Source organism: Clupea harengus, chromosome 22, assembly GCF_900700415.2.
Source record: "Clupea harengus chromosome 22, Ch_v2.0.2, whole genome shotgun sequence".
Lineage (NCBI taxonomy): Eukaryota > Metazoa > Chordata > Actinopteri > Clupeiformes > Clupeidae > Clupea > Clupea harengus.
In genome coordinates, this window is record NC_045173.1 from 22,310 (window position 1) to 44,780 (window position 22,471).

Here is a 22,471-nt window from a genome sequence, read left to right on the forward strand (position 1 = left end):
TCATTTTAAAATTTGTGAACTATGAACTGAACTAGTTCATGTAGAAAGTGAACTTTCCCAACACTGGAACGTGTCTGCTTCACATAATGCAGAAGTTCGTTTTTGAGAATAAAATAACTTCACATTTAGGATAACAGCCTTCTTCCTGTTGCGGGAATTTGTTTGTGTCCTAGCTGTGACAACGCGATTACAGGCGGCAAATGCATCATAAAGCAAGTTTAAAAGAAACGGTCATCTGGAGAGTTTAAAACGATACTTAACGACGGGAAATTAACTGTATAGAGAAATTTCTGTCGGATGGCATCATAGTCGATGCAGATTCTAATGAGGCTGTTGGATATGTCCAATGAAAGAAGTGTGAACTTTTAATGAAATATGATTGATGCCATCCGCATTCTCCACAACAACATGGATTAAACCTCGAAGGTTGGACTTTGTAGATAGTTTGCAGATAACAAACGTTGTACGTGCGCTTCAAGTTTACAAGAAAACAAAATATCTTCAATGGTAAGACCCTTTTGTTGTGCCTCTTCTGGTGTAGCATACAATGTGAGTTTTATTTAGGCATAGCAGATGCCTAGCGTGTGTAATGTGTAGGCTATTTCATTCCGTTCTTGCAATGTGAATAATTTAATTTCAATATGCTTATCTCCCTCTTGTGCGCGCTTGTGCTTTTAACGGGGCTTGTTTGTGTGAGCGAGTGCATGTATCTGTTGATGCTGGAGTTTAATAAAGGCAGGCTATTCATAAAAGACGTATGTAAATGTGTCAGTAGTATGAGCAGTTGAGACATTGACTCTGTGGGGCTCAGGTCGTTTGGACAAAATATTTGAATTGCTGTCGGCTTCTGCCGGGCTCTGGCACTACTCTGTCAGCTTCTCATGTGGGTTTTAAATATGGCGGTATTGTGATATATAGGGAATGAAACAGGAAACGCGAGGTCCAGAAATGTGAGATTCCGGAAATGATGTCGTTCGGAAATGATGTCGTAGCGGACTAATCACGGCCAAGGGGTATCCGTAGCTGTACAACACGTCAGGACGGACCGACAGGGATTTCAGCAGGCGCATGGAGAGCTCTCTGAGGGCTCTGGAGAGCACGGAGAGGGCGTTCCACCTATGTGAAGGCGTTCCCATGTGTCCGTAAACGTGTAGTACGGAGTAGCATATAAAGACCTTAACTTTCCCCCGGTGCTGTGAATAAAGCTGCAGTCACATAGTTTCCTGTGTATAACCAAAATGAGTAGGTCCTCAATATTTGAGAATGATACTATCCAGCCATCTACTCACACTTGATCACTTTGCAACTAGACTTTTGAAATGCTGTCCTGTCCAGTCCACTTACTAGTACTTAAAAGTATTCAAAGTACTCTACATGGCCTAGCTGAGGCCATTACCTCAAGGAATGAATTGTCCTAAACCTATTCTGATTTTTTACTGATTTTGTTTACAGCAATTACTTTGTTGCCTTTTTGACAGTGATCCCACTAGCACAGGGTGTGCTAATTAGTGTTGCATACTGTTTTTGGCATTGGCAACTGCAAAGTAGATGCTGTGAGGGGCTAAGCCTCTTAAAAGAACTGTATTGATAATTCATTTTTGAATTCCTTTAGGAAAAAATGTAAATGTGATATTGGTAAAGTGAACTTTTAAGAGAAATTACACTTTTAGTGTTCTTCTCATTACTGTTAATTTACATTTACATTTAGTCATTTAGCAGACGCTTTTGTCCAAAGCGACGTACAATGGAGAGAACAGTCAAGCTAAGAGCAATAAAGAACATGGTGTAAATAAATAAATACTACTTTACATAAGAATTAGAAAAACAACCTAGAAAAAATGTTTTATCTTAGAACTTTGGGACTACATAACAGTTTTACTATTCTTAGTGTTTTCTTGTGTAGGTAAAGGGAGAGAGAGAGAGAGACTGTGCACTGATGAGAGAGAGAGAGAGAGAGAGAGAGAGAGAGAGAGAGAGAGAGAGAGAGAGAGAGAACTGTGCATGCTAACTGCCCTATTCCATGTCCAGGTATGACATGATCAAAGTAACAGTTTCATTTTTAGAAATCTGGGTTCCGTCAGTTATTAATGAGCATGTGTGACGTGTGATGTGCGATCATGGAATCATTTGTCTTATTGCTTACAATTCAGTAGTCACCATTATTAGACTCTGTTGACAATTTATGTGAAGGGAATGTCCTGAATCATACCGTATGATAGTGACACAGCTCCTTGTTACTTTTTTTATTTTATCTACTATACTCTGTGTATATTTTGTTTCTATATTCCTTTCTATGCATGCATATTATAAATATTGTATATACTATTGACAAATCCATGTACCTGTATTCTTTAATATAGTCTTTCACATGTGTGCATTACTATGTATTCTATGGGCTATATGTCTGTAATATGTCCCATATTAGGTTGCAAAGTGGATGCTGTGAGGGTGACTGGGAGAGAGAGACCGTGTGTGTGCTAACTGCCCAATTCTATGTTCAATAAACAGAGCTGCAGATACCCCATTCCTCTGCGTGTGTGTCTGTGTGTCTGTGTGTCTGTGTGTCTGTGTGTCTGTGTGTGTGTGTGTGTGTGTGTGTGTGTGTGTGTGTGTCTGCGTGTGTGTGTCTGCGTGTCTGTGTGTGTGTGTGTGTCCTTATCCATTAATTTGGTCACATTCAATACTTAAGCTATTGAGTCACTCTCAGACCTAAGGCAAGTAACAATAGCATGGGAGAAAACTGAAAATAATTTCTTTGGAATCATTAGTTGGAATTGAGCCAGAATGATTTTTTGGTATTGACATGTGCCCTAACCCATCGTGGGTATGGAAGGGGATACGTTTGGGACCCAAGACACCACTGCAGTGCCTTCTGGAGGTGTCGTGGGCCTATTTCAACTAAACACAGACAAAGGAAGGCCCCTACTCGACAACCCCAGTTAGATGCTCATGAAGACATCTCTGTTGTTGTTTTTAAGGATTGTTTAGTATCAGTATGGAAGTTGTGGTCCACCTGCAAGTGTTTTATAGACTAGGTTGTTGGCTATGACTACTTCTATGAGACAGTGAGAGGTTTGGCCGATGTGGGAAGTCCCCAACTATTAGCACAAGGAATTGATCAACTTCTGTGTATAACTATAAAAAAACGAATGGATTAATGAACTGCTTGAATGTACTAACCTGAAAGAGCCTCCTGATAGATCTGCACAAAGTGGCAAAAGATGTCCTTTGGAATGGTCTTCTCATCCGGCAGGCACTGCAGCAACACCACCACCTCCGCCTGACCCACGGCATGCATGCCCTTCGTTGTGACAAACCAGCACTTCCTGTTCACATCTTTATACAATTGGGACAGCGTAGGGTTAGAGGAGGGTCATCTGAGTTTGGAGATATTATAAAATGTAGTGATGAATGTTAATGGATATGTTTTGATTGCGTTAATATCAAGGTGTCAATATCAAGCAAAAAAAAAAAGAATTCACTTAACGCCACCTGATACAAATGCTGTGCTCGCACACTTACAGGAAATAAGAACATATGAACATATCACCTGTACTTGCCTCTGTACACTGGCTCATTGTCAAGTAGAATTAAATGTAAAGTACTCCTTTTAACATACAAAGCTTTCAATGGCCTAGCTCCAAATTACCTCAAGGAATGAATTGTCCCCTGCTGCTCACCAAGACCGCTTCATTCCTAGAATGCAGGTTTTCTTGTAATTCCAAGAGTATCAAAAAGTACAATAGGAGGCAGAGCCATTTGCAATTGAGCTCCTGTGGAATAATCTTCCTATCTCCATCCAAGAGGCGGACACCCATCTTTAAGTCAAGACCAAAAATATTCTTTCCTCTAATATTTTTTCCTCCACTGATTTTTGGTCGACGAGATCATATACTTCACCAATCCACATCAAACGTGGCATGATTGTAGCCCCACATGGCTGATATAAGGTTTGTGCCCCTAGGTGAGCATGTCCCCACGTGCTAGCACACACACACACACACACACACACACACACACACACACCCCCCTGAAGTGGGGTAGGCTCAAAGCGCTTCTGTAGCTCGACAACAGTTTCATAAAAATTTCTGAAAGCTTTATGACAAGTTGGTCTCTATCTCATTACGACTCATTAGTGGAGTTTAATTCAATTCCGATTCAATTCAATTCAATTCAATTCAATTCAATTCAATTCAATTCAATTCAATTCAATTCAATTCAAGCCCAATCGTAAGAAAGAACAGGCCTTGATGATGTTCAACGGTGCGCCACAGCGGCAACAGTAAGTTGCCTAAAATCTTTTAATTTTTGGATTTGAGACAAGACATAGAAGAGTCGAGGCTTGAACCCTGAAGCTTCAGATTGCAAGGCAAATAAGAAGAATTTTGATTTATTTCAATACATTTTATTTATATAGCACCAAAACAATAAAATAGTCTCAAGGCGCTTAATTGTCTCAAGGCGATTACGTGAATGTTTGCAGAATTACCTGATGTGTTTGGTTATATGTCTTGGATATGGAAATAAAAAATGAATGAGAAAAAAAGAATGCTCACTCCCCACCTTATCCTCTAGTAAATCCACTGGTAAAAGACACTAAGAGACCCTTCATGGTGTGTGTATTTATAGTGTAATATGTATTGTATATATAATAGGCAGGGGCAGGATGCCCTGAATAAAATGAAACTTTTTTTCATATTACAGAACAGAGGAAATAACAAAATATTCTAAATGAATGGGACTGAGTGGGGTCCAAGAAAAATGGTTTTGATTATTTCGGTCCAAAAAACCCAACTCTGTCAGTGGATTACTTACAGTTGACCAGTTTGATCATAGCCAGCAGGTTAGCATTAAGGATGAACACCAGGGGGTCAGGCCCATCTTCCTCCAGCCGCTGCATGAGCTCCCTCTCAGAAGGCTTCTCCTCCACATTAGAGTCTACCAAAGCAATTTCAAAAACAGATATCTGTATTAACCAAATACAATTTCAATGTAATGTGCTGATTGCCCTGTTGAAAGGTTCTTGGTCATATAGAACTGACGGTATGAGCAAGATGCTAGTAACAGTCTCAGGCCAATACCGTTCTCATTGTTTCCGTGAGCCTGGCAATGTGTGATGTACAGTGCCCTCTAGAATTATTGTCACCCTTAGTGAATATGAGCAAAACAGGCTATGAAAAAATGTATTTGCTGTTAATCCTCTTGGTATTCACAAAACTCTTACCTTTTCATTGAAGTAAGATTATTGAAAAAAAAAAATGTTGACATTAAATAAATATTTTTCTCCAAAACATGTGTGCAACAATTATTGGCACCCCTTAAAAATCCTATCATTAAAATCTAACTGAAGTATATTTCCAGTCATGGTTTACATTTTTAAGTGTTTGATAAGGAACTCTTATGTGGTCAACCATGACTTCCTGTTTCCTGGGGTATAAATATGAGGTGACACAGGCCAAATTCCATAGTCATTCATCAACTATGGGAAAGACCCAAGAACACAGTGACGATGTGCGACGAAAAGTTGTTGAGCTGTACAAATCAGGAAATGGATATAAGAAAATCTCTAAACAGTTGAAAATACCCATTTCCACTATCATGGCAATAATTAAGAAGTTTAAAGCGCTGGAGATGTTAAGAATCAGCCTGGAAGAGGACGTGTGTTCATTGACCCCACACACCATGAGGAGGATGGTTCAACTGGCAAAATAATCTCCAATGATCACAGCTCGAGAATTGCTGAGGTTAGTTGAGTCTTGGGGTCTGAAAGTCTCCAAAGCTACCATCAGACGCCACCTACATCACCACAAGTTGTTTGTGAGGGTTGCCAGAGCCCCTGGACATCTTGTTAGGATACATGGTATCATGGACTCCATCAAATACCAGCAGATATTAAATGAAAACCTAACAGCCTCTGCCAGGAAGCTTAAAATGGGCTGTGGTTGGACCTTCCAGCAGGACAATGATCCGAAGCACACCTCAAAATCTACACAAAAATGGTTCACCGACCGCAGAATAAAGGTTTTGCCATGGCCATCACAGTGCCCCGACCTAAACCTAATAGAAAATCTGTGGGATGAGCTGAAGAGGATGTGGCACACATATTTTTTTGAAAAATATTTGTTTCATGATAAGAATTTAATGTTTCTTTCAATTATGTAACTTCAATTAAAGGTGAATATTTTGAATGAAAGATCATGAGGATAAACAATAAAGACATTTTTTCGCATCTCATTTTGCTCATTTTTTCTAAAGGGTGCCAATAATTCTGGAGGGCACTGTATTCTTATTTTTAATGTAGATATTAACAGCAAAGTGATACATAAGTTATACACAATGTTTCTAAATACACAGGAGACAGAAGGGGCCAGCTGAACAGTGAGGATAGACAAGCACCTGTTCTGTGGCCTCCCGTACCTCCTTTGATGCCAGTGGAGATTAGAATGGGTGGAAGTCCGTCTGCAGGAATCAGGCTGATGGAGTTGCCCAACGGGTTCACTTGTCCAACTCTATGACCTTGAACCACCTACGGCAAGAAAAATAAGACAAAAGTAAAGATCCAGGATATCAGAGATACAGTTGAGACTTCACTGTGTTTTTAGTTCACATGAATTCAGCTCTTTGACAAGATTTGTATCAATAAAGGGGATGACATTCGCAGGTGTAGCTAATAATGTTTAAAGAAAAGGCAACTTCAACAATAAGAACAAACAATTAACCCCTCCAATCACTAGTATTACAATGGTTCAGAATACCTTGGTGGAACACTGGGTACTGTGATAAACACCAGAATATTCAGACCCTTGGCTTACCAGAGTCAATGCCAATGGACATTTGGTTATTTTAACAAGAAGGATGTATTCTCCTGTGTGTGTGTGTGTGTGTGTGTGTGTGTGTGTGTGCCATGTGTATTGTGTCTGGGCACACCATTGGAAAGCCACAACCATGGCCTCTGCTAAGTAGGCCTCAGGAGCAAAATGTTCATGACACCCTAGCAATTCAATTCAATTCAATTCAATTCAATTTTATTTATATAGCGCCATAACAATACAATTGTCTCTAGGCGCTTTACAGAGCCCAGAGCCTGAAACCCCCTTAGTGCAAGCACAGTGGCAACACGGGCAAGAAAAAACTGGGTGTATGGGAATTTTATTTAGTATTTAGTTGGCTGGTGTGCCGTGTGCTGTACCAGGGATCTGTCGCACTTCACGGTACAACATACGCTGTCTGTAGCCCAGTTTTGTTGATTAGGGGGGTATTGCATGTGTTTAGATGTGTTTAGTTATGCTGGCATTTAGAATTTAGTTTAGTTTGGCATTTAGTTTGGGTTGGCATTAGTTATATTTAGTTATGCTGGCATTTAGCAATTAGTTTGGTTTGGTACATATGGAGATTTTAGTCGTAAGCTTTGTTAGGGTTGCAGGGTACAACATACGCTGTCTGTAGCCCAGTGGCTCTGCCTCCTGCTGTGGTTTTTGATATTCTTGGAATTACAAGGAGGCCTGCACTCTGGGAACGGAGCGGTCTTATAGGGCAGTAGGGGAAAACTAATTCCTTAAGGTAGTTTGGAGCCAGGTCATTTAGGGCTTTGTATGTTAGCAGGAGTACTTTGAAATCAATTCTACTTTTGACAGGGAGCCAATGCAGAGAGGCAAGTACAGGTGAGATGTGCTCATATTTTTTAGTTCTGGTGAGTGTACGGGCAGCAGCGTTCTGTAGAAGTTGGAGGCTCTTAATTGAGTTGATGCTGCATCCGGACAGGAGAGCATTGCAGTAATGTAGTCGGGAAGTAATAAATGCGTGGATTAGTTTTTCTGCATCTTGGAGGGATAGGACTTTTCTAATTTTGGCAATATTGCGTAAATGAAAAAATTATGTCTTTGAGATCTGTTTTATGTGTGAGTCAAGTAGGAGATCTACACCAACCTCATACCTACCAATCCTCAGTGGAATCCCACCACCAGCAATCCGCCGCGAAGCAGCCTGCCTAAACCTTGCACAGAGAGCTCAACGCAGAGCCAGCCACCTACTCCATCATGACATCAACTCAAACGACCCACCACCACGCCTACCGCTGAGAGCACCGATCTCTGCAAGACTTCGGGGTCTGCTGCATGAGGCAAATGGTCAGCCACCTGGATCCTGGACCATCACACAATGGACCAAACAGTGGGGCTCAGCCAACACTAAACTACATGGCTACATCAAAACACCGTCCACAAGGCCTGCAGGACACACCCTCAACAGAAACTCCTGGGTACGACTCAACAGATGCCGAACAGGACATGGACGCTTCCGAGCCAATATGCACAGGATGAACCTATGCGATGCTCCAGACTGCCCCTGTGGGGCCCCAGAGCAAACTGCTGATCACATCATCAACGACTGCACCAAGTACCAGTGCCCTGGCCTTCAGGCACTGTCTACCCTGAACAGTGAAGCACTAGCATGGCTCGCGGACACAAGCTTAGTCATCTAACAGTATGAAATGTATTTTGAGACATACGAATATATATATATATAAGTAGGAGGTCTTGGTTGATAGTTACACCAAGGTTTTTGATGCTAGTATTGGGTGTTGGGATGCCATCGAGTGTGGATAGATGGCTAGATAGTGTCATTCTCAATTGATCGGGGCCTACAAGCATAACCTCAGTTTTATCAGAGTTGAGGAGCAGGAAGTTGTTAGCCATCCAAGATTTTACATCTTGCAGGCAAGTTTCTATCTTTGGTAAATGTACAATTTCATCAGGTTTCATGGATAGGTAGAGTTGGGTGTCATCAGCATAGCAGTGGAAGTTAATGCCATGGTTCCTTATGACAGCACCTAAGGGTAGCATGTAAAGGGAAAAGAGCAGTGGTCCGAGGACAGAGCCTTGGGGAACACCGTAGCTTACTCTAGTGTGATTGGATGACTTCTCATGGACATGAACGAATTGATGGCGATCAGAGAGGTAAGATCTAAACCAGGAAAGGGCACAGCCTTTGATGCCAACATGATGTTCAAGTCTCTGTAATAGGATACGGTGATCTATAGTGTCGAAGGCGGCATTAGTATTGAGGTGCACCCATGATGGATTCCCAGATGGAGACAGGAAGATTATTTCACAGGAGGGGGGCCAGATAGCAGAAGGCTCTGCCTCCTACTTTGCTTTTTGATACTCTAGGAATTACAAGATGACCTCCACCCTGGGACCAAAGGGGTCTAGGTGGGCCGTAAGAGACAATTCATTCCTTGAGGTTATTTGGGGCTAGGCCATTTAGAGCTTTGTATTATTAGAAGGAATACTTTAAAATCAATACTACTTTTCATTGGTGGCCAGTGCAGAGGCAAGTACGTTCGTATTTTCTTGTTCTAGTGTGCGAGCAGCAGCGTTCTCGCTATTTACTGAGCTGTTGCTACATCCAGACAGGAGAGCATTGCAGTAGTCTAGTCAAGAAGTAATAAATGCGTGGATTCGTTTTTAGTAGGGTATATGATTGTTATAGGATGTCTGAAGCAAGGTTATTATCATTAACGAAAACTAACAAAAAAACTAAAACTAGGTGTGATTTTTTGGTATCATGGCGGCAAAAGCCTGGAGAAAGCGACAGAGTCCTATTTGGGATTACTTCGAACAGTGACGTGTGGTGAAGCACAGTCAGATTTACAAATATATAAACCCAATAGAGTATCTTAAATCACCATTCAATTAGCAGCTTGCACATTGACTACTGGTTGTTTTTCTTATCAGTATTCTTTACACACACATAGGTAAGGTACATACAGTTGGCAGCTGCTAGCTTGTGATTAACTCGTGTTAATATGTGTGAATATGCACTTATGAATATGAACTCTTTCATACGAAGTTGCACAGGCACCCTGAGGGTTTCTACCTTTTTCCATTATAATTTTAAGAGTTAAATCAAGGAGACTATAACATCAGCTAGATAACTAGCTATCATTTCATGCAAATTGAACTCTTCCATTTAAATCGTTTAAGGTTATTAAGTGTCCTTAGCTAGCTAATTAGCTAGCATAGCAACTAGCTAACCATAGCAACCAGGAAACACAACTTTAGCTGCAATTTAAGTTTAATTTCTCAAAATCACCTCACCAATAAAAAGCAGTCTTGGGTCCAAAGTGATCACAACCACTTGTGCGATGTTAAATGGCTTCACATAGACATTAAACAATCCTAAGAGCAATAATGGGAAATCAACGGAGCAAGGGCTTACTCTGATATCAATGTAATGTTAGCGAATGAGGGGTGAGAAGCCCCCCCCCCCTGCACTAGTTAGTCTCCGCTGTACATCCAAAACCAAATCTATTCTTGAGGTTCCAAATATTTTCAAAGCAATTTGGCTTTGAATGTGAGAAGTGTGAGAATGTGACGTCCATTAACCCCAATGGACTCTAATGTCAAATTCACTTTTGTTGATGCGCGGGGGGGGGGGCAGTACTCTTGGATTCTGAAGTCGGGGGTTGGTGAGGTTCCTCTACTACTGTTGAGCAATTGCATTTTCCTGTGGAAATGCATCTCTATTTTGAATAAGTCTCTTGACTTTTCCTATTTTCTATTCATTTTACAACTTATTTGATGGATAAACATATGAACCTGAAATGTGACGTGATGTGCCGCAGAGTGATTTCAACTGTGATTATTCCTGAAAATTCCATGCATGCAAATATACTAGTAATCCTCACCTCAGTCCCACTCACTGCGTGGGTTTGATTTGAGAACTGTTGAGTTGCCAAAGTCTGAGTGGCAGATGTCTGCTCAGTTGCCTCTGCATTGCGTTGAACCCCATCAGCAAACAATAATCTTCTTTGGTCATCAGGGAGGGAGTCTGACAAAACAATGCATACATATAATATACACACACACACACACACACACACACACACACACACACAGACACACACAGACACACACAGACACACACACTGTAAAAACTCCTTCCCCTAGCAGAAAACAGAAATGGTCTCTGAACAAATGTCCAATTACCAAAATGTATGTTAGCACCAGAAATTGACTAGGGTTAGCATTGAGCATAATCTTTTAAAATTATAGTATAAGTATACCTTCAGAGCTATGCTGCGTTACAGATAGGTGTGCTGAGCTGAGTGGCTGGGTCTCAGTCTGCTGGAGGTGAGGGGGGGCAGAGCAGGGCTCAGCGGTGTTGTTGGGGTTGGACCTGGGATAGCGGCAGTTTACTGTATTCTCCCCAGATTGTGCTTAAAAACAAAGACAGTCACAAGCTGAATCAGTCAGACAAAACATTTACGAATTATGTATTAATACATATTGCCTGGAGTAGGAGATGTGATTGTGTGTATACTTGTCGGAAATTTTCCAAAACACGACTCTTTAACCGTTATGAAGAATGGCGGGATCTATACACAAATATGCCAATCAAACCACATTAACAATCTGCTTGCCGGTTCTCCATAACCACCCAATCTATGCTGTATTTTTCCAGATCAACAATCACATTTACCTTGCTAGCTGATAAGCCCTATACCATTTACCATACAGAACTTCAAAATCAAGTAGTCAGTAGTCATCTGACTGGTGAGGATCAAGGCCCAAACCACTCGTACATAATGTGTCATTACAGCCACATGTGTTTCTGGTAATGAAAATAATGATCATATTATTTTAAGAAGGCTTAGGTGTTCCACACAAAATAACTAGCTACTCAATGCAACAGTAAAGTGCTTAAGATTCCAATACTAAACTCTCAATGCAATAAAAGAGAATAAATATGGTCTACATCCAGTACAGTTTTTCATGTGTGCAAATTGCAGCTAGCAGTTCATTTTTGTTTATTTACAATATAGAACAGTGGTGACAAGAAAGACTGACACTCACACGTAATATTCACATATTGATAATATTTGTAACGCAATATTCGAAATATGAGATAACAAGTATCCCTGTTGGTCGCTGAGTATGCTTGAAATATGAGATAACAAGTATCCCTGTTGGTCGCTGAGTATCAGAATCAGAATCATCTTTATTGGCCAAGTACATTTCCACATACAAGGACTTTTTTCTGGGTTTAGTTGCTCTCAATGTACTTAAACTGAAAAAATATGCAGTATAACACAACAGTTTAGGATAAAATAAATAAATATAATATATAATATAATAATAAAATATAATAATTTGTCAACTGTTCATTAGAGTGACGGCAAGGGGGAAAAACTGTTCCTGTGTCTGGTGGTTTTGGTGTACAGAAATCTGTAGCGCCTGCCAGAGGGGAGGAGTTGGAACAGATTATGTCCAGGGTGTGAGGGGTCTGCAATGATTTTCCCTGCCCGTTTTCCTGGCTCTGGAGGTGTACAGGTCCTGGATGGTGGGCAGGTCGGCACCAATAATCCTTTCTGCAGACCTGACTGTCCGTTGTAATCTGTTCCTGTCCAGTTTAGTGGCCGAACCAAACCAGACAGTGATGGATGTGCAGAGAACAGACTCAATGACTGGAGTGTAAAACTGGATCAGCAGCTCCTGAGGCAGGTTGTACTTCATGAGCTGGCGCAGGAAGTACATCCTCTGCTGGGCCTTTTTGAGGACTGTATTGATGTTTGGCTCCCACTTCAGGTTCTGGGAGATTGCGGAACCCAGAAACCTGAAGGATTCTACAGCAGACACAGTGCTGTTCAGTATGGTTGAGGGGGGCAGTGATGGGGGGCTCCTCCTGAAGTCCACTATCATCTCCACAGTTTTGAGCGAGTTCAACTCCAGGTTGTAGCGACTGCACCAGAGGGCCAGATGTTCAACTTCCCTCCTGTATGCAGACTCATCTCCATCTCGGATGAGGCCGATGATTGTTGTGTCGTCTGCAAATTTCAGGAGCTGAACAGACGGGTCTCCTGAGGTGCAGTCGTTTGTGTACAGAGAAAAGAGCAGTAGGGAGAGCACACATCCCTGGGGGGCACCAGTGCTGACTGTCCACCTGCTGCTTCCTGTCTGTCAGGAAGTTCGTAATCCACTGACAGGTGGAGGCGGGCACAGTGAGCTGGGTGAGTTTTGGTGAGGAGGACTTCTGGCATGATGGTGTTAAACGCTGAGCTGAAGTCCACAAACAGCATCCTTGCATACGTCCCTGGGGAGTCGAGGTGTTGCAGGATGTAGTACAAGGGCTATTCACTGTAATGAATGTAACTGCAGCAGAGGTAACTCTTGGTCTTCCTTTCCCGGGGTCCTCATGAGAGCCAGTTTCATTATAGCGTTTGAAGGGTTTTTGCAACTTCACTTGAGGATACATTTGAAGTTCTTGAAATTGTAAGTAATGATGGACTGTTGTTTCTCTTTACTTAGTTGAGTGGTTCTTGCCATAATATGGATTAGTACAGTAGTCGTAGTAGTAGTAAAAGGGCTATTCACTGTACCTCTGCACCACAAAACTGATTGTCCCAAACTCATTAAGAAAGCAAGACATTCCACAAATTAACTCTTGACAAGGCACACCTGTTAATTGAAAACCATTCCAGGTGACTACCTCATGAATCTGATTGAGAGAATGCCAAGAGTGTGCAAAGTTGACATCAAAGCAAAAGGTGGAATCTAAAATATAAAACATATTCTGGTTTCCTTAACACCTTTTTGATTACTAAATAATTCTATGTGTGTTCTTTCACAGGTTTGATGTATTCAGCATTAATCTTCAATGAAGAAAATAATAAAAATAAAGAAAAACCATTGAATGAGAAGGTGTGTCCAAACATTTGACTGGTACTGTATATTTTTTAAGTTTAATGACAAAAAACATCATTTGGACCTCTAGCTTGGATGTTTATTCCAACAAAACAGGTTCCCCATGTCCCTTTATTTGGATTTTTGGTATATTACAGGGATTGTTAGCTGTTTTATTGAAGAATTCATATGAAAAATACTGTGAACTGATTACAAAAAACTGTGAAATTGTCCATTTGTAAATGGGACTTTATAATGTCTATGTGAGAATGCCATTTTTCTTCTTTCATTTCATTCATTCAATAGAAAGACAAGCAATTGCCGCCATCCCCGATTTGTGAACCACTGCTTTAACAGAATTAATATTTCTGAAGCTTTTGTGACTAGTGCCAAATCCAAAAAAGTTATTTTAAATATATATTTTTTACAGCAAGACCTTTAAACATAATGAACAATATGCTTCATGTCTACCCACCTAACTTACAATTCATCAAAGTAGAGTGACAGGTGACACAAACTCTTGCTTCCTTCCTGTCCATGTACATCAGTTTGCTCCTCAGACTGCAGCAAGCTGCACAGAACACCTGAAATGACACACCAAGAGAACACAAGTACTATTATGTCATGTTAACTTGAAGTGCACAAGCAACCATACCTGAAAGCTGTTAAGGTATGAAAGTTTCAGTTTCTATGGGGTTTGACAAGTAATTCAAAGACCCGCCATGTACATAAAGCTTGTTGCCTTTCTCAGAACGCTGTTAAAAAAAGCCAGAAGTGAATTCTTGGCAGATATTGTGTCAACCTAGCCTGGGTACCATACGAATTTAGCCCCGCCCACAACATTTGAGGTCTGGAAGTTCGGTCTGACACTGCTCCGTTGGGGAGAAATTATCAAAAATCAAAAAGCTGTTCCAATCAAATTGTCAGGGCGGGCTTTATACGATGATGGACAGATGATCAACCGTAACGTAATCAACCACGTCACCAAAGAGCGTTTGGGTTGAATTCGTTTTCAACAAACATGGCTGCCGCTGGAGAGCTGAGATGTAGATGTGTATAGAGATGTTTTAGAATCGACAGCGCATTTATTTTGAAAGAGGAACAGAGGATCAAGGCATTTGTCGATCGAAAATATGTTTTTGCCGTCCTTCCTACGGGATCCGGTAAAAGTTGAATTTATCAGCTGGCCCCGATGGTCTACGGTATGGTCATACTACGTTGCTCTGATTGGTTGCAGGTATATCCAATTGAGCGAAGTAGCATTTTTTTTTCCTGATTCGGTTGAAACACGCACCATAATCACAGCCCAATGGAGCAGTATCAGACTCATATTCTGACTAGAATTATGAGTATGACATCGTCAGCCTAGTGTCAACCACCACAGGCCTAGGGTATTTAACAGCATTGATAATTGTATTAACCCTCCTGCTGGTTGCTCAATTTCCAGAGATGGTTTTAAAAATTATTTTGTTGCAAAAATGAATGGAATAAGATCTTCAATATCAGTATCAGCCACTGGTTGTCATGATATGCGTAATGTCTCCTCTACGCTGGATCATTTGAAGGTCTTGTCACTATCCTGCCTCTCGGACCTGGGCCCCGTTCGTCGTAAGGGCTGAAGCTAAGTTAATCAATTGTCCTTTTAGCCCGTTAACATTAGCGAGCTCATTGAGAACAGCAAATATCGGTTCGTCAACGGCTCATCCGCCTCCAAATCATGTGGTTCATTTCAACCAGGCTAAACTTATCAGGGCAATTGCGCGTGCACGTCCTACTTCAAAAGGCAGGAAAGGTTGATGACCAAAACAATGATTTTCTAACGGTATAATGGTTCTAAACTCAAAGAAAATGCCTCTTTTTTTCTCCGCTGGCGAGCAGGAAATTAACATGAACGCTTATGAAGAATACAAGACCATAATCATGGCAAAATTCAACACCGCCACCGCTGTGAGAGCAAAACAAGAGGCGGTGTGTTGGGATGTTTATACGATTAAATCTGTGTATGAAAACGTGACGGCAAGTGTGGACTGGTACAGAGGTTACCGCTATCGGTTAGTAACTGCAAGGGTGCTAGTTCGATTCCCCTCATCTCCTCCTCAGTGTAGTTTTGCATTTCCTTGTAAGTCGCTTTGAATAAAAGCGTCTGTTAAATGACTAAATGTAAATGTATTAATAACAAATGCAATAAATTGAAGCAGTGAAAATAAATTGTGTGTATTTCTCTCTATTCTTATCATGAGTCCACCTTAATCATTTTCTACAATAATGATAATAACACTGTCATATAATTATGAGTGCTTTGTTCTCTGCATCGCCGACACTCCAAAAATGTACCACTAAAAAAAAGTGCACGACAGTCAATGTTCGACTGTGGTGTTTGCAATAAATAACTCGAGAAGGTCTTGTAAATTAATTATTCCTTGTCGGCTGAATCGGTAGCGCTCATACAAGAACTCATCATGATGGAATAATGGATCTTGGCGATCGCAAAGAACTCTCTCCCTACGCTAATCTAACTATCTAATATGGCTCCTTGGTCAATGGGATCCCTCCTTTTTCCGGGGGTGTGGCAAGCTTATCCAGCTACACTTAAGTTAGCCTGCGCTGGAGCAGGTTAGTGCTAATTGATATGTTACTATGGTGATTTATCGAAAGTTGCTTCCACGAACCAAAAAGAGGGGTGTTTTTTATCTTAGCCTGGAAATTAGCTCGCTAAACCGCCTAAGTGAGCTACGACGAATACCCCCCTGGTGTTTCACATGAAACCCACAACATGCCCCACAGATTTGATTCAATCTTACCTTTAAAAAGAAGAGTTTCATGTTGCGAGTAGAAATGTCCTTGATATCATAAACACATCTTTTGTTGGGAATATTTGTTTCCCTTTGCTGTGAATAATTCACTCTTAGGTGAAATCTTAACACACAAGAGGGAAACAGACATTGTGTAACAGTTTTACGGTACGAGATAATTTTGAGCTGGTTTAGCCTCGGGATATTACAAGAATACGTTTTGTCTTTGTATCAGCCCATGTCAAGTTTTTTTTTATGAGCGCATTATGAATTAGTAAAGTATGTCTGTGTATGCATGTGACACATTTGCGTATATTAAAAATAAAAATGAAGTAAACGTCCCCATTATAACATCATGGAGTACCAAAGAGGACGTTCTCAATGTTTTTGAAAGAACCAACTGCGAATACTATCCGATGGCTGTTTTATCGATCATAAAGTTTACTGCATGCTGCATGCTTATGTGTTAGGACTGTCAACTCTTTCTGAATACGCTTTTATTAATCATGAATCCTAATGTGTGCTGTATGCTCATGTGTTAGGGCTGTATAATCTGTCATTTGCTGGGCAAGGGTTGAAATCCTCTGGTATTGAGCAATGACACTTCGCAATTTCTTCTGGAAATGCATCTATAGTTCTACTAGTTACAGTTACTTAAAATTTGGACGCATCCTTGATAAATGATAATAATAATTGGGGCTATGCAGTGAAGCTGTGTAGGCACCCTAAGTGTTCCTACCTTTTATTGTTATTATTATTATTATTATTATTATTATTATTATTATCATTGGGGGTCAAGCAGTAAAGCTGTGTAGGCACTAGGGATGCATCAGAATCTCTATTTATTATTTGGGAAAGCACAGATAATGCAATGTTAACAGATATCTCTTTTACATGAAATTGTGCATTATTATATTTTTTTTAATTATTTTTTAAAACGTCAATTCCATGACTGACATGTCTGTGCATCAGTCAATATGTTTCCTCAATCGATGCATATAATTTTGGATGGCAACAAGATAAAAATGCCCATTCTGTTTGCAACATATGACTTTTGACTTGACTTTTATTTTCTGTAGTCCCCCAAAGAGTCACCATTTAACTGAAGAGGAGGCATCAATTTCATGTGCAGATTTCTTTCAATATACAAAGGCAAACACCTATCCATGTACGACACCTGTCATTTTTAGCTGCATGTGTTCATTTCCTTCATTACAAAAAGTGGTTTTACCTTGTATTTCAGTCAATATTCATCCGTTTAAGATGTGATGTGTTGTATGTATCAGCCATAGGGTTCATGGAATTTGGACTTAGTATCTTACCCGTCACAGCCAATCGAAATCAGCGACAAAGCTGGCAAACAGGAAATTGGTACATAAACTCGAGATCCCATTGTGACATCCTTGGATTAAAATAATCATAATAATAATAAATACGTTTCACATGTATAGTCATGATTCTACGAGGCACCGTGATGTCATAAAATAAATAAATAAAAGGACTACACCAGAATGCTGCGCTTGTCTGGTGAGCGTCATTTGGCACTGCCGTCTGTGCAAGTACGGCAATCCAGACTATTTTCAGTTGTAGTTCCACGTTGGTGGAATGAACTGCCTAGCACTACCAGAGCAGGGGCGTCCCTCTCTACCTTTAAGAAGCTTTTGAAGACCCAACTCTTCAGAGAGCACCTCCCTTCCTAACACTTCGACTAGTGCTTAACTTGCACTTACAGCAGTTACATTCCTGCACTTCTTTTTTATTTTCTATTTATTGTTACACTAGGTCTCTATTGCTCTTAGCTTGACTGTTCTCTCCCTTGTACGTCGCTTTGGACAAAGGCGTCTGCTAAATGACTAAATGTGAATGTACACGAACACTGCAAATGTAAGTGAATAAATAAATAATAAGCACTAAACTCAATTGCGTTAAAATAGCCATAGTCGAATAGAATGGACACATCTACATCCTGCAACAGTACCTCCACCTCTGCACCGGTTAAGTTAGATCTGCGTTTACTTGTGCTCGCTTTCCGCTTTGACATGACTCGCTTACGAGTTGCTTTCGTGTGGACTCGGTAGATTCCGACAGCATACGTCACTACGATTGCGTGCCCTTATAAGGAGCTGGCGGGGCGTGTATGTATGCAAATCCAGGTGCACGAGAATGCGCTTTCAATTTAAGAAAACTCTTCCGGGGGAGCACAGCTCAGAACACTTCTGCTGCGTAGGAACACATTTTCATTGAATTTGGCAGAGGTCTTTTTCTTACGTTGTTTTTCCGAAGCCCGTAAGAAACATTTCAGAAGAAACTTCAGAAAATGTTCGAGAATGAGGCCCAATGTTCCTTATCACCATATCCATTAAGTACATACACACATATTAGCTAGCCGAGCTCTACCCACTCACTTAGTTTAGACTAGGAAGGGAAGAAAGAGACTGTTTCCACTGTGGGATGCTGATGTAGCCACTCCACCTGATTTTCTAGCAGAAACCCTCCGCCTACCCTCTATCTACCCACCCCCACCACACAGTCATGCACTTATTTTACCCCATACTCTGTGCTAGCCTTTAACCGCAATACTATTCATTGCCACCATCAACATAGTTTTCTGTTTCTTTGCTCTATTTGTAATAGCAACCTTACGAGCACACTGTTCACCCACTAAGCTGTTCTCCAAGACTTGAATGCTCTCTCCCCTTTTTATCCACTATCAATTTTGGGTGCATCATGTATGTATACCATGTTTTGTTTATATATGTGTACATTTACCACATGTATGCTAGCATGCACATCCACAGCCCCCCCTTTTCAATCTCTACCTCTCTACCCAGCCAGCTCCAAGCAGATGGGTCCCCCCTTATGTGCCGTGGTTCTGCTTAAGGTTTCTTCCTGTTAACAGGGAGTTTTTCCTTGACCCTGTCACCATTGTGCTTGCTCTAGGGGGGGTTCAGGCCCTGGGCTCTGTAAAGTGCCGTGAGACCATTTGTATACTTTGACACTATATACAGTAAATTAAACTGAATTGAGTTGAATAGAATTAAAGAAATAAATGATGGTGTTAAAAGGAAAGTGCAGCAGCGTACCTTTCCACAGGCCCGGCAGTGGTGCCTCCGTTTGGTGAAGGTGAACTTGATCTCACACTTCATACAGATTGGTGCCTTTGAATCAGGCACCCAGACTGGGGCCACTTCTCCAAGGGGCTCCTTAAATAGTGCCTCCCGCGGTCCAGCTTTGAGGTCATTGTCTGGGCTCTCAAATGGCCCCAAAAGCCTGGGAGGAGAGGGCTTGCTGTTTTCATCATTCAGTCTGACAACCCCAAAGTCACACCGGCCTTCTAATCCATGAAATAAAGGTGGTGCAGCCACACTATTGGCTTGGTTCTGAACATCAAGGTGCCCTGTTTTCTCAGAAGCCCTAAACTCATTCTGAGCCTGTCCTAAAATCGGCGGAAGCTTAAGGCTGACTGGCTGTTTGGGCCTTGCACCTCCACTATTAAGCTTCTTTTCTGCTTCTGTGGTCTCTTCCGGTCTACTCTCCTCCACCTCCTTCTCCTCCATCACAGAGTCCTCCTTAGAGGGACCCAGGGACTGGAGAGATAATGTCATTTGTCTGTATTTGCAGCAGTCAGGAGACAGTCTTGCTGTTATTGAGAGAGACTCATTTACATACTGACGATCTTCTTCCATTGTCTTTTTTTCTTTCTTTTCCCTTTCTCTTAGAGTATCAGAGTACATCCTATTCTCTGCTATCGCCTTGTTTTCAGGTCCACTACCATATTCAGTGGTCTCAGATACTGTTGTACTCCTGTCATAGTCATCCATTAATGTGGAGTCCTGGATGAAAGACTGCCCTAAGCCACAACACTCACCACTACTGACCTCTCCACATGTTCCAGATGTCATGTCTGTGGATGAAGCCTCATTCCTTATTGCTAGCATGCCCCACTTCTCATGTCCCAAATTGTGCAAGAAAGATCCTTCATCTCTGTTAACTGCTGGACTGTCAGATGGAGTGCTGGTGACCTGGCCATGGACAAAAATCTTCTCAGGGACACCGGTATTCTTTTCACTAAAAAGGTAGCCATTGTTGAACCCCTCGTGCTGTCTGTTGGTCAGCAGTTTGCCAATGGTGGGCTGAGGGAGTATGGGACCGTGGATATCCAACAGATTATTATCCTCACTCCAGACCTCAGACTGCAATACTGGAGACAGCTTCCTGAAGGGCCCATAAACCAAGGAAGCAGAAGAATCCGTTGGTTTTAAGATGAAAGGGCTGCCTACAGAAAAATTAGGTGGAGGGGCCAGGATCGGGGTCCATCTGGCGTCAGAGAGTGTCGAGCTGTCCGTCTTATCTGTGCAAAGAGATAGCAACATAAAACTCAGGGTAAATCACAAACACAATAAAATAGGGAAAACTCTGATCAACTGTATATGTAGTCCAGTAGTGTTGGGATATGTAGTCCAGTAGGGTAAATCACAAACACAATCAAATAGGGAAAACTCTGATCAACTGTGATACAAAGCTTGGTGGCTGAACTGGGGCATGCTTATGTATTCAGCAGTACATTGATTAAGGGGGTGTTTCCATAAATGTGTTATTAAATTACTAAAACCTTCTTCTTATATTTGCTGTGTATTTACTATATTTGCATTTCCTGAAGGAAATACCAGTGCTTGCAAAAGCAAAATGATGCCAGTGATCAAGATGAAGTTGCTACCTGGGAAAATAATATATTTACATATACTACATCTAGTAGCAGGAGCACGAGCAGCAGCACCAGGGCTATCTGGTGATCCTGGTACTACTGTAACCCTGGTGATCCTGGTACTACTGTAACCCTGGTGATCCTGGTACTACTGTAACCATGGTGATCCTGGTACTACTGTAACCCTGGTGATCCTGGTACTACTGTAACCCTGGTGATCCTGGTACTACTGTAACCCTGGTGATCCTGGTACTACTGTAACCATGGTTCTACTTCTTGCAACAGCTCTAGATGTGGTACATGTAGGGGAGAGCACAGCGTGCATCACCCTTTTCAGTTCTTATCACAATGACTGCAAATGATGCATCACAATGGTAAACATGTTGTACCACATGAAATACCTTAATCGTGAGCACAAATTCCATATTCATTAGATTGTCATATGATACTTAATTGCAAAATGATTTCCCTTTAACTTTAGAGCGTGCACTTGAGACAACTTGTCCCATAACGGGGGGAATTGTCACACACAATGGATAAGATGATGTCACATGAGATAATTAAACAATTAAGAACACTAACAAATTGTGAACATTGATTTACTTTTTTTTTTTTATCCAAAACTGAACTCAACACTTTAAGTGCACATAGAAATGTTTCATGTAATGCCATGTTACCGACTTTGACTTCTTGCTGGGGCTTTGAATAGTCAACACAACACATGTGACCACTTGCCCCCCTGGTCACTGAGACAACTTGGAGTTTAGAAAAAGCAGTCACCTCTGGACCAGTGGTGAGTACCTACCCCCCCCCCCCCTGTTTTCTGTTTGTCACGCCACAGGACATTCTGTAACACCAATGGACAACAATACACCAAGTTTTGTACAAACTCTCCTTTATTATTTCCTCTGTACTCTCTCTGAGGTTACAGTTTGCACATTCGGAACCAGAACAAATGATTTGGCTAATGGCCAATGGCTAACAGCATGTCACATCATAATATAAATAATGGCCAATGGCTAACAGCATGTCACATCATAATATAAACAGAATTGTATTGTGAAGAACATTGGATAGATTGAAACTGAACAATTTTTTTTTTTTGTCAAATTATTACATTAAACAATTCATTGATACAATTCATTGATAAAACATAAACGAATAAAATACATTCAGTAGAGATAAGAACTCAAACTATTTAATTTTTCAGTAAAATCCAGTCGCATGAGTAGTACAACTCGAGTAGTAGGGCAGGCAGTGGTACAGGAGGGAGAGAAGTCGTTTAGTAATCA

General features: G+C 41.1%; 1 protein-coding gene across 4 annotated transcripts in view; it reads right to left on the reverse strand.

Moving 5' to 3' along the window:
- zfyve9a (zinc finger, FYVE domain containing 9a) overlaps window positions 1-22,471 on the reverse strand; it is a 60,739-nt gene that overhangs the window by 19,606 nt on the left and 18,662 nt on the right. For 2 of the 4 annotated variants that reach the window (XM_031559336.2, XM_012820294.3), the window contains 7 exons: window positions 19,558-20,825; window positions 14,158-14,266; window positions 11,066-11,218; window positions 10,688-10,830; window positions 6,397-6,526; window positions 4,816-4,938; window positions 3,181-3,336 (listed from right to left, as the gene is read on the reverse strand). In XM_031559336.2, coding sequence (XP_031415196.1) covers window positions 3,181-3,336; window positions 4,816-4,938; window positions 6,397-6,526; window positions 10,688-10,830; window positions 11,066-11,218; window positions 14,158-14,266; window positions 19,558-20,825 — 2,082 coding nt within the window. The remainder of the gene's footprint in view (window positions 1-3,180; window positions 3,337-4,815; window positions 4,939-6,396; window positions 6,527-10,687; window positions 10,831-11,065; window positions 11,219-14,157; window positions 14,267-19,557; window positions 20,826-22,471) is intronic. The other 2 variants (XM_012820297.3, XM_012820296.3) reach the window with 2 other exon arrangements.